At 41.9% G+C, this 21242-nt stretch overlaps 1 protein-coding gene and 1 long non-coding RNA gene across 8 annotated transcripts; one reads left to right on the top strand and one right to left on the bottom strand.

The window, feature by feature from the left end:
* Positions 1-3274: 3274 nt before the first annotated feature.
* LYSET (lysosomal enzyme trafficking factor) lies at positions 3275-7578 on the bottom strand. Of its 6 annotated transcripts, XM_066188703.1 has the most exons (3): positions 7439-7578; positions 6903-7102; positions 3275-5375 (listed from the first exon to the last, which is right to left on the bottom strand). In XM_066188703.1, exons 2-3 carry the CDS (start codon positions 7037-7039, stop codon positions 4964-4966), a joined length of 549 nt encoding a protein of 182 aa, XP_066044800.1. In that variant the 5' UTR covers positions 7040-7102; positions 7439-7578; the 3' UTR covers positions 3275-4963. The 6 variants fall into 6 exon arrangements, with proteins under 6 accessions (XP_066044800.1, XP_066044803.1, XP_066044801.1 ...); XM_066188706.1 differs by lacking the exon at positions 6903-7102; XM_066188704.1 differs by lacking the exons at positions 6903-7102; positions 7439-7578 and adding an exon at positions 7217-7431.
* On the top strand, positions 6922-9256 carry LOC136292675 (uncharacterized). Of its 2 annotated transcripts, none has more exons than XR_010721938.1 (3): positions 6922-7091; positions 8920-8990; positions 9160-9256. It is a non-coding gene; the product is annotated as an uncharacterized lncRNA (long non-coding RNA). The 2 variants fall into 2 exon arrangements; XR_010721937.1 differs by lacking the exon at positions 6922-7091 and adding an exon at positions 8065-8228.
* Positions 9257-21242: the final 11986 nt, after the last annotated feature.

The following is a 21242-nucleotide window of genomic DNA, read 5'->3' as shown; positions in this document are numbered from 1 at the left end:
TGGGATAGAGGCATAACTGAAAAGACCAAGCTCCACTTAGCAAACTAAGGAGGTTTAGTTGCTGAGGGCAAGAGAAAATTATACTTACTCCAACCTCTTATCAGGCTGCAACATCGTAAAGTGATAAAGTGCTGTAAGTGTTCTAGGGTAGATAATTTATTGCAGGAAGTGTCTTATCAAAATGACAAAGGCAACACTTTGTACAAAGAAATAGTCTGATAAATCTATCAGAAGAGTTCCTTCTGTGTTAAGTGATGACATCTTCTGTGAGCTTTGTTCTGTAGCTTAGGAAGCTTGTTGTATATCTACATCTGAGAGCAGTGTTTTCCTTTTTCCTCCAGACAAACCCTCCAGAAATGGTATGAACTGTGTGATGGCTGAAAAGCAGCATTTAACATTAGGCAAGAATTTGTGGCCTTAGCATATAAACTGTGTAAACAGACCACTGGTATGTTATGGACTGAAACCTCTGGTCTAATGCAACAGACCCTAACTTAGCACAGGAGTAAGTGCAGGTGACATTCCAGTAATGGGATACTTCTTTTTTTCTGTCAGCCTGGACACGGTAATATGCTGCACCTGAGCTCCAGAAAATACCAATGAGCATTGAGTCAAAAACTAACACTCAAATTTCTGCCTTTAAAGAATCCTTGCTAGTCCTTACTGTAGCTACCAAAACTTTCAAATGACAGAAAAAGCACTGGAGTTTCAGGGAACCTTACGCAATTCTAAGTTGTGTTTGCTTGTGGCAAAAGTGCCCCAACTCAACAGACTTCGTTTTTCTGAGAGTTGCTGCATGGTTCTATTGGCCCAAGGGGGCTCAGAGCATTTCCTCACTAAAATTAAGGGGAGAATGCTATGTTTGTATGGAATTAAAAGAGCTGATGTGATACCAAGTTCTTGATAGTATTTACATGAGAACCAACTACTTTTACTAGTTACAAAACATTACAACAGAAATGTCAAAGCATGTCTCCTTCACAAAGACTGGGATTATATGACATAGTCTATCATTACTGTTTTGAAATACTGAATTTGCTGGTTCAAACAACTTTGAGGCTTCATGGAGGAACTCAACAGGTTGCAGTGTTCTGTGTTGAAAAAAACTTTAAGTCTCAAGTATGCAAAGCACTAAATTCCATGAGGGAGAGGAGATAATCCTATTATGCTCAGTAACTGGGGCACTGTCTAACAGTGCAGTACCCGACCTAGCTCCCAGGAGAGAGATCCACAGTCATCATTTTCATTAAAGGACTTGAATGCCATTCACCCACGGCAGCCCATTTAATTCTCACTCACTCCATCTTAAAAGGTAATTTATACACAAGCTATTTGGAGTATCAGATTCTCTGTAAAATACCCAGTAGTCTGGCAGCTGGGACATCATGGGGCTTAATTTGTAGTGACTAGGTTAGCACCCAGCAGTGGGAACACCTGAGCAGTGGTTCTGGGCACATGTACCAACCAAATGGACTGGACATGGGCCCTGAGGACCAAGCTGAGCAGAAGTACCTTCTTATGGCTGTAGCATGTTCTTTCTTCCCAGAAGAAACCTGCACCATTGGGGTATCTTTTAAGAAGAATTACAGTAAGTCAGTTCTTAAAATTTAACTACATGATAAAATGATTAAACTGCTTTTGTGCATTAGGTCATTTGTAGAAAAGTGGTTCTCATCAAAGACTGTGACATAAAACACAAGATTTTTAAAGAACTGGTAAGAGAAACTAGAGTATCCTTTTAAGAAAACAGTGGACCAGGCAGGAGAAAATAAGGAGAGTTAATACATATTCTGCATCAACTGGAATGTTTTGTTCCTGGGATAAGTCAATCCTCATATTTTTAATTTAAAAAAGGAATCAAATTTGCAGTCCTGCTTTGCTGCTGGAAGAAATGTGTCATAAGGAACACATTTTATGGCAATTTACTTTTGTCCAAGTTTGAAGGGCTGCAGCCTCATGTTACACTCTTCATTGGACCTGCTCCCCCATGGCAGGAAGTGAAGAATGGGCTCAGTAGCACTTACAAATATGTGGCAGACATTCCTGACATGGGACAGGACTGTGAGGTGAAGGAGAAGCAGCTAAGGAAACTACTAACACTGAGACTGCTCAAATGATGTTTAAGCAGTCTGACAATGCTTTATCTTGTGACATGAACAAAGAGAAATCCAGGGTAAGTGGCATACAGATGATCATTAATCACCCTTGTGTTACAGCTACTCACTTTGTTGGCAGAACATTAAAGCTCAGAATGTTGCAAAACTTCAAGCTTGATTATCCCAAAAGTTTGTAGGTGATGTCATTTTCTGTTACAGGCAGGTCTCTGGTGACTCAGACAATCAGCATTGACAATACATATAAATTTCCAGAATAATCAAGCTGAAAGTTGTTTCACTACTTCTTTTTTTAAAATACTAGAGTAAAAACCAATTTATCATTAATTTGTATAGTCTTTCATTTATTTACCCTGCGGGTAAGATTTCACCTGTTGATGCTCCCTCGTTGCCAAAAACGCTGGAAGCACCAGCAGAGCTAACTTGGCTCTTCTCCTACTCCCATTGTCTAGTATTTGTATACACTGTGTTCATGGTTCTCCACTGCTGCTTTTCACTTCAAGCTCAAATCCTTACACACATAGCATTTTCTTGAATTGGACTGTGTTTTTCTGTAGTTAGCTGCAAAGCACATGCCTGTAATCTAAACAGCTGTAACCCAAAACTAGGCTTCTGATGGAAAAGTCTACAAACATGAGCCTCTGTTTTGCAAGTCCCCACCATGCCCAGCACATGCTCCACATCCAGACAGCTTGGGTCATCCCACCAGGCCTGCTAGTGATTTTGCGAAGGGTCACATGCTTGCATGACAGAAAATTAGGCAGTTCTTCCTATCATTTTCTATTTTTGATACTTCCTCTTATGTTCTTGGCTCTTTAAATAATTCCATCTGCACACAATGTAACTGTTCAGTTTAAAACTACAGCATCAAGTTAAAAACAGTCCAGCCAGAGGTATCTCTCTTAACACAAAAGTAAAGAAACACGGGGATTCAGTTTCATCCGGCAAGCCCCAAAATTTCAGGCTACAAACAAGTAATTAGGACACAGAGCATAAGAGGACAACAAAAGATGAACTGAACACGCACACTGAGGGAAGGACATGAGCACAGGCTACAGCAACTGCCGGCCAGCACTGCTGTCTGGCATGAAACACCACTAGACCAAAAACAAACAACAAAAATGAAAAGTTATTGATAAGTATCTACATTAACAGACGTGTTTATAAACATTGAAAAGTTTTTATTTTATAGATAAATAGCATGGTGATTTCAAAAGTTGAGAAACAACACAACTTAAAAACTCTGACTCCCCAAGATACTAACTACTCGTCAGAGGTCATAATTTACTCTTACTCCAGCATACTAAGATGGCAGCTTCCTCCTTTTCATATTGCACTTAGAACTCAAAACCTTCTTGCAAAGGCTACATTGTTTTCAGGTCCTAGCACCAACACTGACAATTGAAACCAGTGTCTCAAAGTATCTCCAAGTGCAAGCAGAAAGTTTAAGGTGTTAGAACTGCCATGCTTAAACACAGCAACACTGAAAATAGTGTTCTCTTTCCACAGCAAGAGAAAGATGACACTGAGATTCCCTTAAAGCAGTCAGAAATGGACTAGCATTGGTGATGATTAGGTATGAACAATCACATACAGTTGAAGTTATAGTCAAGGAGTTTACCTCGTAATTCTTTTGAGTCTACTGCTTCTGAGAAGTGTATTTTGCACTGTTTTCATACTTGTTACTTCCACCATGGCTGGGACAAAAATTTAGTTATTCCCAGAAGAAACAAAAATGGACAGAAAGAAAGAACAGATTCAGTCTTACTCAAAATATGCTACTCCAAAATAGCACTGAAAAATAGAGGCTGAAACTATGGCAAAGAAATCTCAGTGGAATTTCAGTATGACTGAAGAAATTTGCATTCATTACAAGAATGAGAAGAAGGTACCTTTGAATTTCTGGAAGAAACATGATTATCTGTCTTACAACCTGTTTGTACCATACCTCAAGTTAACTTTCCCAAACTCAAAGTTTGTCCTAATATATCAGTTCTCCTGAAACATGGTTTTGCATGATGTCTGGAGTGAAATTAGAATGGTCATAAATTTCAGTAACTTGTAATTTTATCAAGCGACACGATAGGAGAAGGGAACACAACGGAATTTTTGTGCAGACGACAGGCCAGTGCCAGCAGAGGCTGCTTTTGATGTCGTAGAACAGTTTAAAGCACCAAGCTCCGTGCCTCTACCACTCCTCACTGCCTGCCTACTACAGTGTAGGACTGCTGTGGTGACTGAAAACAAGTAGGCTATCACAGGAAAAAATGTACTTTTTCCCTTTAAAGGTTTGCACAAACTTTATTCTTTGCTTCCTGTTTTTATATCCAAACTTATTTTTTAAAAAATCATTAAAAACAGCACTGATGTAGATAATAAAAAAAAAGAAAAAGCAAAGAATTGTGTTAAGTGCAGCTTTTATAATCACGGTCCTAATTTCTTTTTTCCTTTTACATTTACCACAAAAGAAGTATCTTTTCATTGATTTCACTCCAAGGGAAAATATAGGAAATCACTTTTTTGCACAGAGGAGCAAAGTTGTGGACCAGAAACTCATTTCCCCACAGGACATTTCAGATGGAGAGTTGCAATTTTGCATCATTAAGGCAAAATGAGGAATACTTCCATCTTGTGTCACACAGGGCTCTCCCACTCTGGCCACTTGATAGATCCATAATTAAAAACCTTTGTAGTTACTTGTTTGTTTTAAATAGAAAACAGTCACTCTCTTCATTGCTTATCAGTCTGAAAGAAAAGGCTCTTTCCGGCCTTCACTCAGAACTTCGGTCTCGTGATTAGATCAAGCAACAGAATCAGCATCGAATCAGCAACAGAAACTAGAAGTTGAGCTAAGTGTCAATCAGTTGCAATCTACTGATCTGATTAGAGGCCTTCACAAATGTTTGGTGACGATTGCAAATAACAGCCAAGCAGATAGGAATGATGCAATAGCCAACAGTTTTGGGGTCAGCTCTTGTACAGGAATAGAGAAACAAGAACATCTGTAAATACGGTATTAAAAATATTATCGTCCACAGCCAAAACGGCAAGGATAGCAGTCGTACTTTTAGGGAGTGTGTCCATGTGGTTCCTTCCTGTGGTTCCTTGGGGTGTTGCTGAATGTGCTCCAGTGCCAGTTTGTTGTAAGTCTCATTGATTTCAAAGACGTAATAAAAAGCTGCAGCACTTGCTAACAAGTACAGCCCCACGCCAATCCAGCCCATCCTCTGGCGGAAGTTCATCATTCTCCATGCTCTGCACCTGAAACAAAAGGTGACAAACATTCAGTACAGCTTGGAAAAGGAGGGGACAGATGAACCTCGGTTTTCATAAGTTAACTTTCCCTAACTTTTCATTACACATTAGTTAAAACAGCACACACATCAATTTCTGAAGACCTGAGTTTTCTCTACATCATGGAAAATCATTACTCTGCCAGCAGCAGGTTAATGGCAACAATGTAATCAGGTCCACTGATGGCGCCGGATGGATGGCCTGCTGGCTATCAGGATATACCTGGCTAAAGTCAGGTACTCGGGGAACAAAACAAAAGTCATCAATGGGTTAAGTTAGTTACCGTCTACCCTCAACCTCTCTAGACACAGAGTGGGGATAGATAAGATTTTCTATAAATATGTAAAGTTTGGAAAGTTCTTTGATGCCTGCAAGACAAACATGCTGCTAAACAGCCAGTAATGGTACCATCACCGCTTGTCTGTGGCACAGCAACATCCAGCTGTATTAAGTTCTAGCTCAGTGCCCATTAATGAGCCACAGAAAGGAATGTTTTCAATTTGCACATGAGGTTGAGGGATGAGGCTGTACTAAAGGTACGTACTTGCACACGTGAAGGTGCTGTAGCCATGTTATTTGCTCCTAACCGTATTCTCGCTGTCCCTGAGCAGACATTTACCACAGGCCTTCCAGAGGAACAGAGCTGCACACCCGCACTGCTCAATGCCTCGGCACAGAACAGACCAGACACTCACCACTGGGCACTTTGCAGAAAAAGCACAAATTATTTGAGCCCCACAGACACTAATGGGCTCAGTTTGAGCTGCTTCAAATCTCCAGCTGGCTACATGGGTCTAGGTGACTGGAAACATTCTTCAAACCAGTCACAAAACACTCCAGCTGGAGCACCTCCATGCCAATGAAGTCATCACCTCTTTCCCTCCAAACAGCCCTTGCACAGGGAGAACCACTGCTTCTTTGTACCTGATTAGGGTTCTCCGAAAAAAATGCTTTTTCAGACCTTTGGGCTTTTACCTTTCTTATCTTTTCCTTGAGAAGGGTAAAATCCATCTATGTAGTGCTGTTTTAAGAAAATATGTCAGGCCTTTGAAATACCAGACAGAAATGCTTACTGAAAAATAACTATGCATAGAAAACAGTACTAATTCATAGAAGCATTAGAGAATTTACCATAAATTATACAAAATCATCACACCATTCTAAATCACCCTTTCTGAGCCACACTAATCTGCTAGCTTGGTTGGCAATCCTGAAAATTTTACTTCCTGGTTTTACATAACTGAGGGATATCCTGACATGACAGAATCTGGCAGATCAAGGCAACCCTGGAGAAATTGTTCTGGCCCTCAGACTGCTGCATTTATGGTGGCTAAAAGAATCAAGCATACAAGGACATAAAGACCTGAGAAGGAACAGTGAATACCTGACAAGGAACAGTAAATACTTGAGAAAGCTACTGCAGACTTAAGTAATGGCAACTTCTCTTTCAGCTGATCCCTCTAAATAACTCAGCTGACCGTGTCCCTTTATTACCCCGAGTCAATACGTTTCGTAGGACGACTGAAAAATCCGCGAGAGGAGCTGCTAATCCACGGGGTTAAAACTCGAACCACAGGTCTGCGTTTCCCCGCTAAATAAGCTGCTGGCTGTTTTTTCCAGCAGTTCGACATATCCGAGCTGGCTCACGAATTGCCGCCTTCGAGGAAAATAAGCCGTCACAAGGTACGTACATGCTGAAAGCACAAACACCATCAAAACAGCAGGAGATTTAAGAAGGTAAACACCAGCGCGTTTTGATCCTGCCCTTGAGCAGCAGCCAGAAGAGAAGCCCTAGCCCCCGGTTATACCGAAAGACGCTGAGGTAACAGAGTTTATTCATCGTTATTCTCCGTTTTCAGACCCAACTCCAACTTGCAGCTTTTGGGCACACCCGCGATGGTTCTCAGACCCCTTCACCCCACTGGGGCTCTCCTCCCGCGACCGCCCGCGCACACCGCCCGCCGGACCCGCGCTCCGGGCGAGACGCGCTTCGCCGCCACGGGTCCTTCTCGGCGCCGGCAGCTCCTTACCTTCCTCCGGCGGAGAAGGAGGGAGCGGGAGGGCGGCGGTGGGCGGCCCGCTCCCCTCAGCCCGCGCCGCGGCGCCGGGAGGCGGCGAGTCCCGCGGGCCCGCCCCGCTGCCCGCCCGCCGCCATGGCCGCCCGCGGCACCGGCACTTCCGGCTCGGGGCGACGGCTGCCGGGGCGCGCGGCCGCATCCGGGGCGGGCGCCTTGGCCGGCGGCCATCTTGGCTCGGGCGCGCGCCCCTCTGTGGCCGGAGTGGCCTCGTCCAAAATGGCGGCGCGGCGCTGAGGCGGCGCTCGGCTCCGTGGCGGGGGAACACAGCCAAACTGGTGTGTTTTGGCAGAGGGTGGCGTGAGCCCGTCGAAGGAAGTAACAGCAAAGATTACTAAGGAAGTTACAACCGAGACTGAAACAATCCAGCAAATGCCAAACCTGTAGTCAAACCCCAGTACATGGTTATACGTGAACATGACGTAGTGGATTATTTCTATTAAATTAAATTATCAGGAAACATTATATGCTTCTTAACCCATGGTTGGGACCAGATTATCTTTAAGGTCCACATGTTTCTATGATCTCTTGGAGAAATGCTTTTAATGACACTAAAAAATCATTTAAATTGACAGCAAAATTACACAGTCAAGTGTGTGCTGTTCAATGACGGCGATGATTTTGGGCGAGTTCGTGTGTGCAGGACGTGTTTGCCGGAATTCATGAACTGTGTGAGGAGAACTCCGTGCCAGCTAAAGCCGAAACTGCATGGCGTTACATATGAAGTGAAACCTGTTACTAAATTGTATCCTAAAGTCGTGAGAAAACTACTGTTCTTACAGAGAAAGAAGCAGCGGCCACAATTCGCTCTCAGGCAGGCAGCTGTCTTTAAGAAGGAGGCTAAAAAAGGTTTTAAAAGGAATGCCCAATAAGAAACAAAGGATGCTAAAGCAGTGACTTTTTGTTTATGCCTAAATACATAGGATCTTCTGCCACTTTTCTTGGGGATGTAGTACACGCATGTGACACGGTATATCAGCGCTGCTGCAGAATCAAATCTCTGGTGGCTTAGCCTGCTATGTTTGGTGTTTCAATGAATAGCGTTAGAAGCTGGTGTTTTGGATTATAGTCAGGACAGCTGATGAAGAAATGCATGGCACTGCAGATATCACAAGAGAAAAGGGACACTGTTGAGAGCCCATAAGAGTCAGAAATACAAATCTCCTGCCACAGAGCAATTTCACCTTAAGTTGTACTGGTTTGGGTTTTGTGGGTTTTTGGTTGGGTTTTTTTTTTTTTGGTTTGGTTTGGTTTTGTTGTTGGTTGCTTGGGGGGGGGTTGGGTTGGGTTTTGGTGGGGGGTTTTTTTGTTGTTTATGGTTTTGTTTTTGGTGTTTTGGTTTTGGTGGGTTGCTTGTTGTTGTTGTTGTTTGGAGTTTTTTGTTTGTTTGGGGTTTTTTACTTACTATTATTGCTTTAATGCTCATTGAACTAAAGGCCCAAAAGTGACACGAGATGGCGCCCGGCACCACAGGCAGAGCCAACCTGAGCAGCACCCTGACTCCCAGGTCAGAGATTTTATACTTTTCTTAAGTTGAATGAAGATTTATCTTACCCAAAGTTTAAATAAACCATTAGTGTATTTCTGATGACAGATGTAGATAAGAATAGCTACATACAGTTATTTACCCCTGGGACACTTCTCTCAACTACATGCCATTCTTTCCATTCTTACAGGTGGTGAGGTCCCAGTTGATCTAAAAGTGAATAAAGCTCCTGTGTGGCTGACAGACCTTCCCCACAAGCATGGCTATATTGCATTTTCTTATATTGAGGTTAGAGGTAATGATGAACCCGTCTATTTTAAAATACCCACCTACATGTCAAAGAGAAGGGTTTCAGTACAAATTAATATGAGATTGTGTGAATGTATGGCTTGGCAGTGGATGCATGTGCTAAGTGTAAAGCCTGCATTTGCACTTCAGATTCTGAAGAAAACTCAGTGAAATGTGGAACTTATTCCTACTTAAAAAGCCTGTCTTTTCACTGAATGGTTGGAGTTGGAGAGAGAGGGTGGTTTAGGATTTAACCTGCTTGTAAACCAAGTAGGTAAAAGACTCAACCAAGGGTCTTCTGTGATAACCATAAGCCTGAGATTGTGGCTACAAAGAGAAGGATCTAAAAAAATTGAAGATTTTATAACAATCACAAGTTGCCTTTGAAAGCTAAGGCATAACACCAGACAAGAGTGATTTGTAGTATTTTTGGGCTAGATCTCAATCTGCATTAATTCAGTGTTATGCTTAATCTCTGCCATAGTATACGAAGGGGCAGAGCAAATAGCTCAGCTGAGAGTTGGTTGGTTGGTTAGTTTTAGCAGCAGGCCTCTGAGGGGGGAGGGAATAATACCAAAATCAGTAGAACAAGAAGAAACTGTTCTCAGCTTGAGACAAATTCCAGTCACAAGTGCTGGTAATAATAAGGGGAAAGAACTCATAACTCTGCATATTGAAATGAGAACATACACCTGGTGAGACTCAAAAGGGTAATATTCAGCTTGGGAAAGCAAAGGAGAAGATAGAAGTCTGCTGAATCCAAAGGAAGTAATATTTCATGAACAGAATCAGATAATTAATCATGAGATTTTGTAGCATTAAAAAATTAGGTGTTTTGCTTAGTTTTGACACGCGATGTATTTTTATAGAAATATTTGGTTTATTTTGGAGGTAAAACAGAAAAGCAATGGAGCAGCAAGAGCTGGCTGCTCCACGGAGGGCAGGAGCCAAGCATAATAACACAGGTGATGGGCCAGAGCCTCACTGCCCAAGCCCAGTCCCACAGATCCTGAGTAGTGCAAGCAGAGCACATCAGATTCAGCCATGTGTACAGAGCATCAGGCAAGTAACAAGGCAGGTCCAAGGTCAAGCTGTGAAGGTAGCCTACAGGCTAGGGTCAGATCCAGTGAGAGCTAGGGTCAGACATCACCTAGCAATTGCCATGAGGGTCCATACTGATAAAAAATGACTGAGGTCAAGCTAGGAAGTCAGTCTGTAACTCCAGATCCAGATAAACATGGCTTGGCACAGTCATGGCTGAGCTGGGGACACATACTGATACAACACAGGTCAGGCATGAACTGAAAGCACAGGGGTTGGCTAAACTGGGGCTCCTGAGCCCATGGGAGGAGTCAGGTGAGGATTGTTGGGGCTATTAAGGCCTGTTAGGGTGCTCAGGATCCTGACAAACTACATAGCATAAATAAGGGTTGACAAGAGGAATCAGAAGAGTTAGTTGTAATCTTTACATCAAACAAAGTTTTTCATAACTCAGTATTAATAGAAAGTGTTTCCTAAGCTTAGATTTTGGCCAAAATAGAAAAGCAAGGGTAGAATACCTGAGATGATTACAAAACCAAAATTTGTCGGCCTTCCAAATGGAAGGCAGAAGCTGAAGGACAGAATGCATCTTGCATCCTTTTGGGTGGATCTTATATCTAGCAGAGTTGTAGCAGGTACTTCACTGACAAGTAATCAAGTCTAATAACAGAGACATTTCTGTCAAGATGGCATTTGCCTTCCACTTCGTAGGACACTGATTTTTGATTCATCTAGAACATCATGTTCCCGGATCTTTTCCTTCTTAATCCTAAGTCTAAATCAAACTCTTGGCTAGAGAACTAGAATCCTTACAGACTGCATATATGTTGGGATTCCAAGGAGAAAACTGGCATAAATGAGGAGAACAGGGCATGAGCACATATGAGGAAGATCATACCTAACCTTAGGCAAAAAGAGTTAGACTAGTTTTAGGGCAGGGCTAAGATTCTGAGGAGTGAGGCATGAAGCACAAAGCTCCTTGAAAATGCTCCCTTGCCAGTTATGGTGAAGGACAACTGAAAGTAAGGAAGATTTATTCAGACCCTTACAAGCTCAAATCTAGTCCTTGTGCCCCAAAGGTAGGGCACAGAGCAAACTGAAGAACCAGTGCTTTGACTGGAGAAAGAAAACACACATGGAAACTCAAGCCTCACATGCCATCTGCCCTCAGTTCCAGCTGGGTCAACTCTCCTTTGTGTTAAAAGTGGAGTTAGTGCTGTGTTTATAAAGAAATACAGAAGGGAAAGGTCTGTATGTGAATCTGAGGTAACACATAAAAAACTGAGCATGTACACTGGGAAAAGAGAATGCTTTTTTTTTTTTTTTTTGCCTCAGAACAATGCTTGTAGTACTCCTGTGAATTTTTATCAGTGAGTGCATGAATGCTCAGTGTTTTTGCAGCTTGTAGCAGTTTTATTTATTAGATGTAGTTACAGTGAGTTTCGTAGTATCCTGCTGTGGTGTAATAAGTTGTTTTGATCAGTTTCTTATAATTTAGTGTGAATCAAGAACATTAATTTGCTTCAATTCGTATGTTTTATGTTTTATGAATCTTTATTTTGCATTTTAGAACATTTGTTTCTTCTGAAAATAAGGTTATAATCTTCTGATTCCCTTTTTTCTTGGGTGGTTGTTTTGTCTGTACTGCTGTCTTTCTTTGAACGTTTTTGTTGGAGACACCTGTTTTCTTAAAGAGTGTAGCACATTCATTTGACAGCATGCAAGAAACTTTTCTATTGGATGAAATTTTTATATTTTATTTCTTCTCATTTCAAATTGAAATAGTATATTTACTTGATTTGACTACACTGACCACATGAAACAGAGCTATTCAGCGAGCTGAGTGGTGATCTTTTCCACTTCTGACTTGCTTTGTATACGTTGAATTTTTGGGACCTTAAATTACCTTAATCTTTAATTCTCAATTCCTGAAATTCTACTTCTACCATTTGCTTTTTAGCAGCAGCCACATCTGAGTTAAGCTTCAGGCAGTCATGTTATCCAAGTTCTTTCAATACCATCCATACTTTGTTCTTAGTTGTAGAAATATTTATCGTCTTCCCAACAAACTTTTTGATACTTGCAAATGGAACAGCTATCTCATTCTCTCAAACATCCACAGTAAACATCTGCCAAAGGAAGAATCACACACTACTACCCTTTGTCAAAGTGCCTATAAAGAACTGAGTCTTAAGAAGGGCCTTGGTATTTTAGACTGAACCCTTAATCTTCACTACATGAAGCTCCTTGTTCATTAGTTACCTCTGAATGTACTCCTCATGGTTGCACTGTCTTTGGTAAAACAATTCCAGTGGGAAAGAGATAAAATCTTTGCTTTTACCTTCTCCTTTTCAGCCAATTACAAAGTGGCTTCAAAGTTGAGCAAGAACTGACAAAACATACTGAAAGGATATGGGCAGAAGCGTCTGGTAACTGACTATTCCTCTCCATGCTATTTATTCAAACAGAGGACAAATACAATTTATGCAGAAGCAATGCAGATATTGATCTTACAGCTCCAGTGACATGACCCAACACTGTACTGGCCTTGGAGGAAAGGGAGCTTTCCTGCAGAACTTTTGTTAAACCAGTTTACAGTTATAAATTGCATTTCAACAAAACCATTATTCATTACAATTTATTACTTTTAATTAAATCCCCACAAATAATATAAAACCCCACCCCAAGTCCACTTCCAAGGCTGCCGTTAATCTCCTGAGAATTCTGCTTGTCCATATTTTCAACTAAAGTCAGCTCATAATGCCAGAAAGGAACAGTTATTGAATTTCCATCTGAGTTTGCTGCTGTCAACGTTTGATTATTTAAACAAGTTAACTGAAAAATGACCCATGTTAAAAAGAAAAACAGAATCCTTCTTCTGTCCATGTAGATACTCCAACAGAAACATCTGACCATCTCAGAGAGTGACTGCTCCATCCTCACAAAAGGAGTGATCTTTTTTTAAATTTCCACTAATTATCTCTCCCTCAGTGGTGCTTATGTGAAGCAAGTTACTATTACCATAGATTTGCAGAATCTAACCTTTCAAAAACAAAAACCAAACCAAACACTACAACAAACTGAAAGCAACCAAACAAAAACCCAAACCATCCAACCAAACAAAAAGTTTCTGTGTGTCTTTTAGGAACCTCTTCCCTCTGTCCTGTTAGAGCTTAGGAATTACCCACAGTTACTAACGTTAAAATGTACTGCAAAGGTATATATGTAAGATATCCACCCCTATAATGTGAGGGTTGATAGGTTCTTAGTCACAGAAATGTCTGCATAGATTATAAAAAACCAGAACTTGTCTGAGGCAATGGGGATCACTGTCAGAGATAGGCTGAATGACAGAAGTGCCTGATGATTTATCCAAGCTCCAGACCTGTAGAGCACCTCATTACTCACTGAAGTGCTCAATATCAGCTCAGCTGTCACAAGTGCACACTGTCAGCTTAACTGAGAGGCCGGTGTGAAAGGGGAGGCTTTCATACAAATGTCTGTTGTGGTGTGCTCCTGATTCCCCTTTATTTCCCTCACAGTTGCTTTAGCCCTCAATGTTCCCACCATCCCTCCTGCCCATCAAGCTAGCCCAACCCTTTATTCCAGACCCTTCCTTGTCAATCCCTAGATTTACCAACCCCTCGCCTATCAGTCAAAGTTTGCCCATACCCTTTCGTCCAGAATGTTCCCTGTTCCTCAGTGTATGATTGGCACTTCAGTTCTGTATCCTCCCCTTCGTGTACCCCATTGGTTATGATTTTCTATACCTCCCTTTGTATTCCCCACCCACAAGGATCCCATTGGATGCTGTTGTGTTCCTCCCATTGTACCACCTCTTGCTTAAAAGCTGCTGCACAGTAGCAACTGTTGCTCTCTTTTTCCCTGGTTCCCCTTCAGCGGTAAGCTTGCTGGAACCTCATAGAAAGAGCGTCCCTCGCCCTCCTTTGCTCAGGTCCTCGTCAGCATCTCCTTGCCTGGCTTGGGGTTGAGTGCCCCAAAGGTTCAACGTCAGCACTGCTAGTGCTCACTGTTCCCCACACCTGCTGGTTTGCCAGCCGGTGCCTTGGAAGACCCAAAGGAGCAAACTGACAAATGTCATCAACTGGAAGTATATCTTCCTCATCTGTACGGAGGGCTCTTGTTGTTTATGTTCAGTGAAAGATAAAAGTTAGTTGACTGTAGCTGTGAAGCTTTTAAGTATTCACCTAGCCTTATACCTGAATTTACCTTTTTCTGAAGCCCATGCTAGAGGTCTGTACCAGAAACCAGCACAGAGATCCAGAATGACTTGAACGTTTGAACAGAGAAATTAACAGTAGTTGATGGTTACTCTCAAAGGGAAAAATTCAATAATTTATTAGTAAGTAAGTATTTGCGTTTCATTTAACAAAAGCGCATTAAGCAGTATTTGCAAATCTTTAAAGGAAAAGGCAAGACATTTTTTCCTTACTGTGCAGAATTTTTAAGCTGCTGGTCTGTGCTATATAAAATGAAATTTCAGTAATGCCTACTGTCATACTCTCTCAAACAATTCCAAGTGAATATTTAAATGTCTCCAGCTTAGCACATCTATTACTGCATTTGTGGGCATTCTTGAAGAGGGGAAATGTCCACTTCTCCCCACAAATGTATGTTTGGTTTGCCTTTCATCAACAGAATGCAAACATAGACATCAAAACAACATGAAGGTACTGGGAGGGGAAAGAAATATGCTGCTATGAGACAGCAACAAATTTAAGTGCATCCAAATCAACACCTTCTCCACATGAAGAAGTATCTGGCTTAAATGAGCGTGTCACTGTAGGTGCATTTCTGCTCTGCTTTGTTTAATATGAGTTAGAGCATCTCCATTCTAAAATTATTCCTCTACGTAGTGCAGAGCTTGTTTGCCAGGAGTTCATAGTGTTCTGGGTAACTGTTACCAGTTGAAGTGTTTCACCAGTGAATCCAGTGCATAAATGATGATGTTGCAATGGATTGTGAGGCAAACTTAAACCTATCCTGATCTGAGTGTTGAAGCAGAGGTTACAATTTCAAGGGTTTTTACATCTTCTTTCTGTCACTCTTTTTTCACTAGCTAGAAACTATAATTCTCAGGTTGTTGAATGTTTTTGAAGTGCTAGTTCTAAGTGCTCTGGCAAAACAGCCTCTGAAGCAGTGGAAAATCTTTAGCTTGGTAAAATTAGGCAGCCTGATATTTTTCTGGAGTGGCTTCACATAGTGAAAATGAGCTTAATTGGTTAGCCAGCACTGCACTGGTGGGTGAGAACAGCCACCCTAACCTAGAAAGATCAGAAAGAACAGCAGAGCAGAAGGTGTAAATGCCCCTTCTCTGGAAATCTGCACAAATAAGCTCTCCCTAAAACTCGCCAATGTTAGCCAGCAACACAAGAATTTGTAACTGTAGAAAAGTCTGTGACACATGCAAGTTCTCCATTCCCCAGCTGTGTGGAGTGATGGTAAACCAGTCTTCTGGGACTATTGTCATTGATAGCAAGTGGAGATGTTTATCAAAGAAGAGTTCAGCTTTGAATTCTCTCAAGATGGAGTAGGTGAGATCCTTGGCAAGAACCACATGTGTATTGTTCTCCCCCACTGCAATCCAGGCTTCATCATCTTCAGAAGATGTCCTACAAATTGTGCTCAATCCTTCTGGCAGGTTCTTTTGGTTTCGCAGAGTAGCCCAAATTTTACCTGAAACCAACTATCAACTTTACCCTCAAGACATCTGGGCTAACTTCTAATTCTCTGGCTTTTAAAACCATTTTCTTGAGAGAGCTCTATAGTCCAAGTAGCTGAAAAATTGTTTAAGTGCTTGAAGCATTTTTATGACAGCTCCTTGGCACATCCTGAAGCCTCTGCTGTCTAAATGGTGGCATGAATGTTTTCCTCTGGTTTAGGGTGTTCCTAAACCTTCTGATTTCTCCTGGCAGGCCTCCATGTGAAAAAGAATCCCACTTCATAGGCTTAGTGCAAATGGAGCAGAAAAAATCACAAAGTTCTGAGAGTTCAAGAGGAACATTCTTCTAACTTGTCCTCCATCTGATTTGTTTAGCTTGTTTTCCCAAATTAAGAGGGAGCATGTATGTATTTGTATTTATTACACAATTTCAAAAACAAGTACATAGACCTCTTTTAGACACTGAGCTTCTATATGTATTGGGACAGTTGGCACTTGGGGAATGATGAAAGGAAGGTTCTGATGAAGGGAATAGGTACAGTGTTAGCTCATCCCGTAACAAACAATGGGAATGTTCACAGGAACAGGTGTTGATCATGTGAAAAGCTTTCTTCAGAGGTCACACCAGAAAACTGAGGCTCAAGGCAAGCAGTCTTCATCCATTCAGTCACTAACATTCCTTCCTCTCTCCAGAAGCTCTGAGAGAAGGGAAAATCCCTAAGGGCAGCATTGGCATTGTATGTTCAACTCTAAAGGCTGCTCTTGTACATGTGGTACATTACTATGAACACAGAAGTGGCCTGTTCAGAACCACTAGGAATATTTGCTGTGATCCTGTCTATGGAAGTGTCCCTTTTAACTGTCCACTAAAAAAGTGATTGGGAAGCAATACCTGTGCAGGCAGCTCCGTAATGACACTATGGGATTATAACAAGTCCCACATTCAGATGTGCTCATTGCCTAAGCTTTATTTACAGACTGTCAGGCACTGAGTATGTGAGATAATAAATTTAATAGCACAGTGATACAACAAATATTAATGGAATTTATCATTTATGCCACTGCAAGTGTCTTAGAGGATCTAGGAAATCTGAAATGTCTGAAAGTTTGTGATTCTTAATGAGCTATCTATTTCACTTTACAAGCCTGAGCATCTAGTAAATGCTCAGAGCTATAACCAAATTGTGGTCTCAGTTGATTTATTCCAGCTCTTTTTGTTGGTGGTGGTTTGGCTTGGGTTTTTTCCCCTTTTTCCTTTTACACTACAGCTGATTATCTCCTGTTTTCTACAACTTACTTTTCTCCTGAATTTCCAGGTCTTTTCAACATGACCTTGTCTTTCAGAAGGGCTGCATGTAGTAGGAGGCAGGAATGGGATGTTACAGGACATAGTGTTGGTAACATGGAGGAGATGTATATGTATAGTTTAATCTTTGGATATGAGACCGGTACTTAAACACGGAGGGGGAAAAAAGCCTCTTTTGGTTATTGAGTGTGGGGATTAGATAATGTTTTGAAATGCACTTTGAGTGGGAAAAAGGCAAGGATGGGGGATGATGGTGGAGCAAGATAGGTTATATTCCTGCCTCTAGGAGAGTAGTAAGTAGGAGTCAAGTCAGTGCACCACTGCTGCCAAAGTATGAAAGGTTTGTGAGCACAAGAGGAACAGCACCTGACTCAAAGCAGGGCTTTCCCAACTGTGCCTCAAGATTATCACCCAGGAGCATCTTTAATTAACTTCAGGATAGTTGTGGCATGTCCAAAAGAACTCTTAGTCTGTCCAAGGGAAGTTCATTTCAGTTAGGATTGGGGTTGTTTCCAAAAGCTTTTGTACATCTTGTTGATGAAGCTTGAGTTTCCTCTGTGTGTCACTGGCAAAAATGAGGTGTGTCCTTCTGCAACATGCTCATATGCTGGGGATGCTATCAGATGGATATGATGTGTTTGGGTTTTTTTCTTTAATACACTAAAGTTGGTTGGCTTTGGAATATTGCTGGCATGGGCTTTGGAAATGCTTTTCTGCATCTGTTCTTTTTGCTCTTGTAGGACTATACATTGTGGTAGCTTTTGAAAAAGATGGAAATTGCTGCCCTTCCCAGAGAGGAAAACCAGTGTCTTCTGATGGGACTGTACAAAATCAGCAAGCACAATGGCCTGTGAACTGTTGGTGAACTCTGAGGAAGCATTTAAACAAAACAGGAAAAGGGTCCTCAATCACTGGAGCCATGAGCATGAAAAGAAAGTGTAAGTGATGGTGTGGCCCACACTGGACTTGTATCTTTCCTGTTTTCTCAGTTTTAGCAGTTTAAAAGGTTCAACTGTAGCCCCAAACAACTCATGGAAGTAGAGAACCACTGAAATGAGGACATGTTCTTTAGGTCACCTAGAAGGTGTTCTCAAATAGAAGCGAAGACAGATGTAAGTCAGCAAAATACGGGACAATAGTGGTAGGATTCATGTATGTCCAGGTCACTTATTTATATAATGAATTACAGAAATACAAAATGTGTGGTAAGATGGCTCATTTTGCTGTAAGCATGCTCCCAGATTTGTTATAGGTACTTGAAACCACCTGATTAAAAAAATCACCTGCTGCTATAAGCAGAGTAACCCTCTTAGCGTGAAACTGTAGGTAGAGAAAACCTCACTGCAGCCTAATCCTCATACAAGTCTCAATACAAACCTTAATAAAATGTGAGGTCACCCAAATTCTTCAGAGAACAATCCTTCAGGATTTCCTTGCACAAAAAGTTTGAATCATTTTAACTATGGTAAAGCAATCACCTAAGTATATATCTCCATGTGTCTGTATTGAAAGAGTTTGCATGAGCATTATTTCCTCAAAGCTGATTGCCACAGTAAAAGGCAAGAGAGCTATAGTAATGTAGCTGTGCATCTGTGTCCACAGTTGGGTTTTGAGTCGCAGAAATTACTCAGTTTGAAAAAATCTGATCCTACTGACATAATTATGTTGGCACAGGACTTTGTCACTTTTTGTCTCAGTCACACAGGTTTTTTGTGGCTTTAAATTCTTCATTCACTGATGAAATGCTTTCCTTGGCTTATACAAATTCTGTCCCCAACATGCTCCATGACAAGCAGGCAAACTTGGCAGCCAGACCTTTTCTTACTTTCCTGCAGCATATACATTCATCAGCGCTCAGGACAGAAAACTTTTTGAGCTGTATCTAAAGTAAAATGTACCTTCTCATAAAGGTGGTTTCCTTGCAGTTTCAAAAAGCCCCGTAGTTACCCTGTTTTCCTGGCTGGAACAGGAGAGCTTGCCGTGCTCTCAGTGTGACAGGTAGCCATCTAAGCAGCACTCCACTGGGACTGATGTGAGCTCTGGAATCCTTGAATGGCCCTGCATGGGCTCGTCATCTGCCAGGCATTGTTACCCTCTTTTGGAAGGTTTTTGAGCTCTTTTAGCTGAATTCCTTCTTCTGATCTCTAAAAGATCAGAAATACCAATGAGCCTCAGACAGCACTCATTTATCCTTCTTTTCATTATAAAATAGGAATACTGAAGCCTAAACTGCATAGGTTGTCAGGTGAGTGAGGGAGTAGAGGTGAACCATGCCTTCCCCATCCCTGCTGCTGCTGTGAAGTGGGATTGCCACCAAAAGAGGCAGTTTGATGCCTTGTCTTCCTGGCTTGTTTTTCCCAACCTCTTCACTGCCTTGTGCCACTATAAACAGGTAGGAAAAAGAATGGTGATCCAGACTAAGGAGTTGGTTTAGCCTAAGACTTAAATACCGTTGTCAACTTTCTGGGTTTGTTTAAGTCCGTCTCAGTTCCTGGCTTCTTTATTCTGTTCTTGCACAGCCACATAAGCACATCGACTGTTGTGAAGGAGGGTGTGGCAGAAAGTGAGAACAAGTGGCAGTTTTTGGAGGGACTGTGGCTCTGAGCAGCACCACCTGATTTAGCTGACTGTACAGTGACTGTCTGATTTCGAGCTGGCAAGGCCTGTCCTGTGCCATCTCCATGGGCACTCAGTCCTTCAGAGCAGAGCAGCTGGGCAGTATCAGGCACTAGAGGGGTTCCCTCCTGGGATCCGTAACTGGAACCCCGCAATGGGCGGGTGTCGTGTGGCCCTTGGCAAGGGATAGCTGTGGTATGTTTGAGTTCAGACATCAGAAATGAGCGGTCACCCCCAGGACTAACCTTCACTGATTTATCATTTAAAAGCTGCTGGACAAGAGTTCATTCAGAAAAGTTTCCAGACATTAGCTGGAGGTATGTGTTTTGCCAGAAATTGGGCAAAAAACACCCATAAATTGTAGAAACTCAGCTTCTGTCACACACATCCTCTAGTGAACCACTTTGGGAAGAAGTCCTATCTGTCCTTTTGATGAATCCTGCAATGATGAATCAGTTGTAGATGTAGCAGAGACCTGAGGAAATTGCAGCCCACCATGCTTCTCATACATTTCTCACTGGCTGCCTCAATAATGATGACAAGTTCCACATGCTGTGTGGCACCTGGACTACTCTTTGAGTCTCTCTCAGGGCCCAGAAGCTGCAGTGCAGCACATGCAGTTTTCCTTGTGTTCCCTCCTACCTACAACCTCATTTCAGCAGTGCTGTGTTAGCACGTGATCTGACTTGATGGTTTGACTGACTGGAGAAAGAGGGGACCTGTTCTCATACTGAAGGCTCAGTCCACCCTTCTGCCCATCCACAGCAGAGTAACAACTATCCTGTAATAATAAAAAATGGAAATAAAAGTAAAAACCCTAAACTGCAGGCAATGTAAATCACTTCACCATCTTCTTTCTGCTCATTGCAAAAGATCCTATCATGACTTCTGCCAGGTGCTGAAAAAATAATTCAAAAAACACTGAGAAAATATACTGCAATTACTAATTAAGTGGAGATGTCTCATACTATTCTAAAATGAATTTCCATGGCATTTCACTAACTTGTGCCAAATTGCAAGTATCCAGCCTTGTGAGAGCCCCTGTATTTGTTGAAAGGGTTAGAAGACAAGGTGTGAGAGGTTCCAGCTAAACAAGGGAAACCTGCTTTGGCCTGTAGCTGAAGCTGAGATGAAGAGAAAGATAGTTCTGATTGCTTGAGGGCTCAAGATCCTAATCAACCCTCACCCCTTATATTAGCATGAAGCCGCTCAAGAGCTGCAGGTAACAGAGTCGGGCCACAGAAAGTCACAGGAATAGTCAGCTTGCTCCTGATCAGGAATTGCGTAAATATCACCCTGGGGCTTCCTGTGCTCGCAGGTTTGGCATTGCCTGAACAAG

This window comes from Chamaea fasciata, unplaced genomic scaffold (assembly GCF_029207755.1).
Source record: "Chamaea fasciata isolate MVZ Bird 193981 ecotype frontalis unplaced genomic scaffold, bChaFas1.0.hap1 SCAF_7, whole genome shotgun sequence".
NCBI lineage: Eukaryota > Metazoa > Chordata > Aves > Passeriformes > Sylviidae > Chamaea > Chamaea fasciata.
Note: the sequence above shows the minus strand (reverse complement) of the source record. Positions and strands in the feature narration are given on the sequence as shown.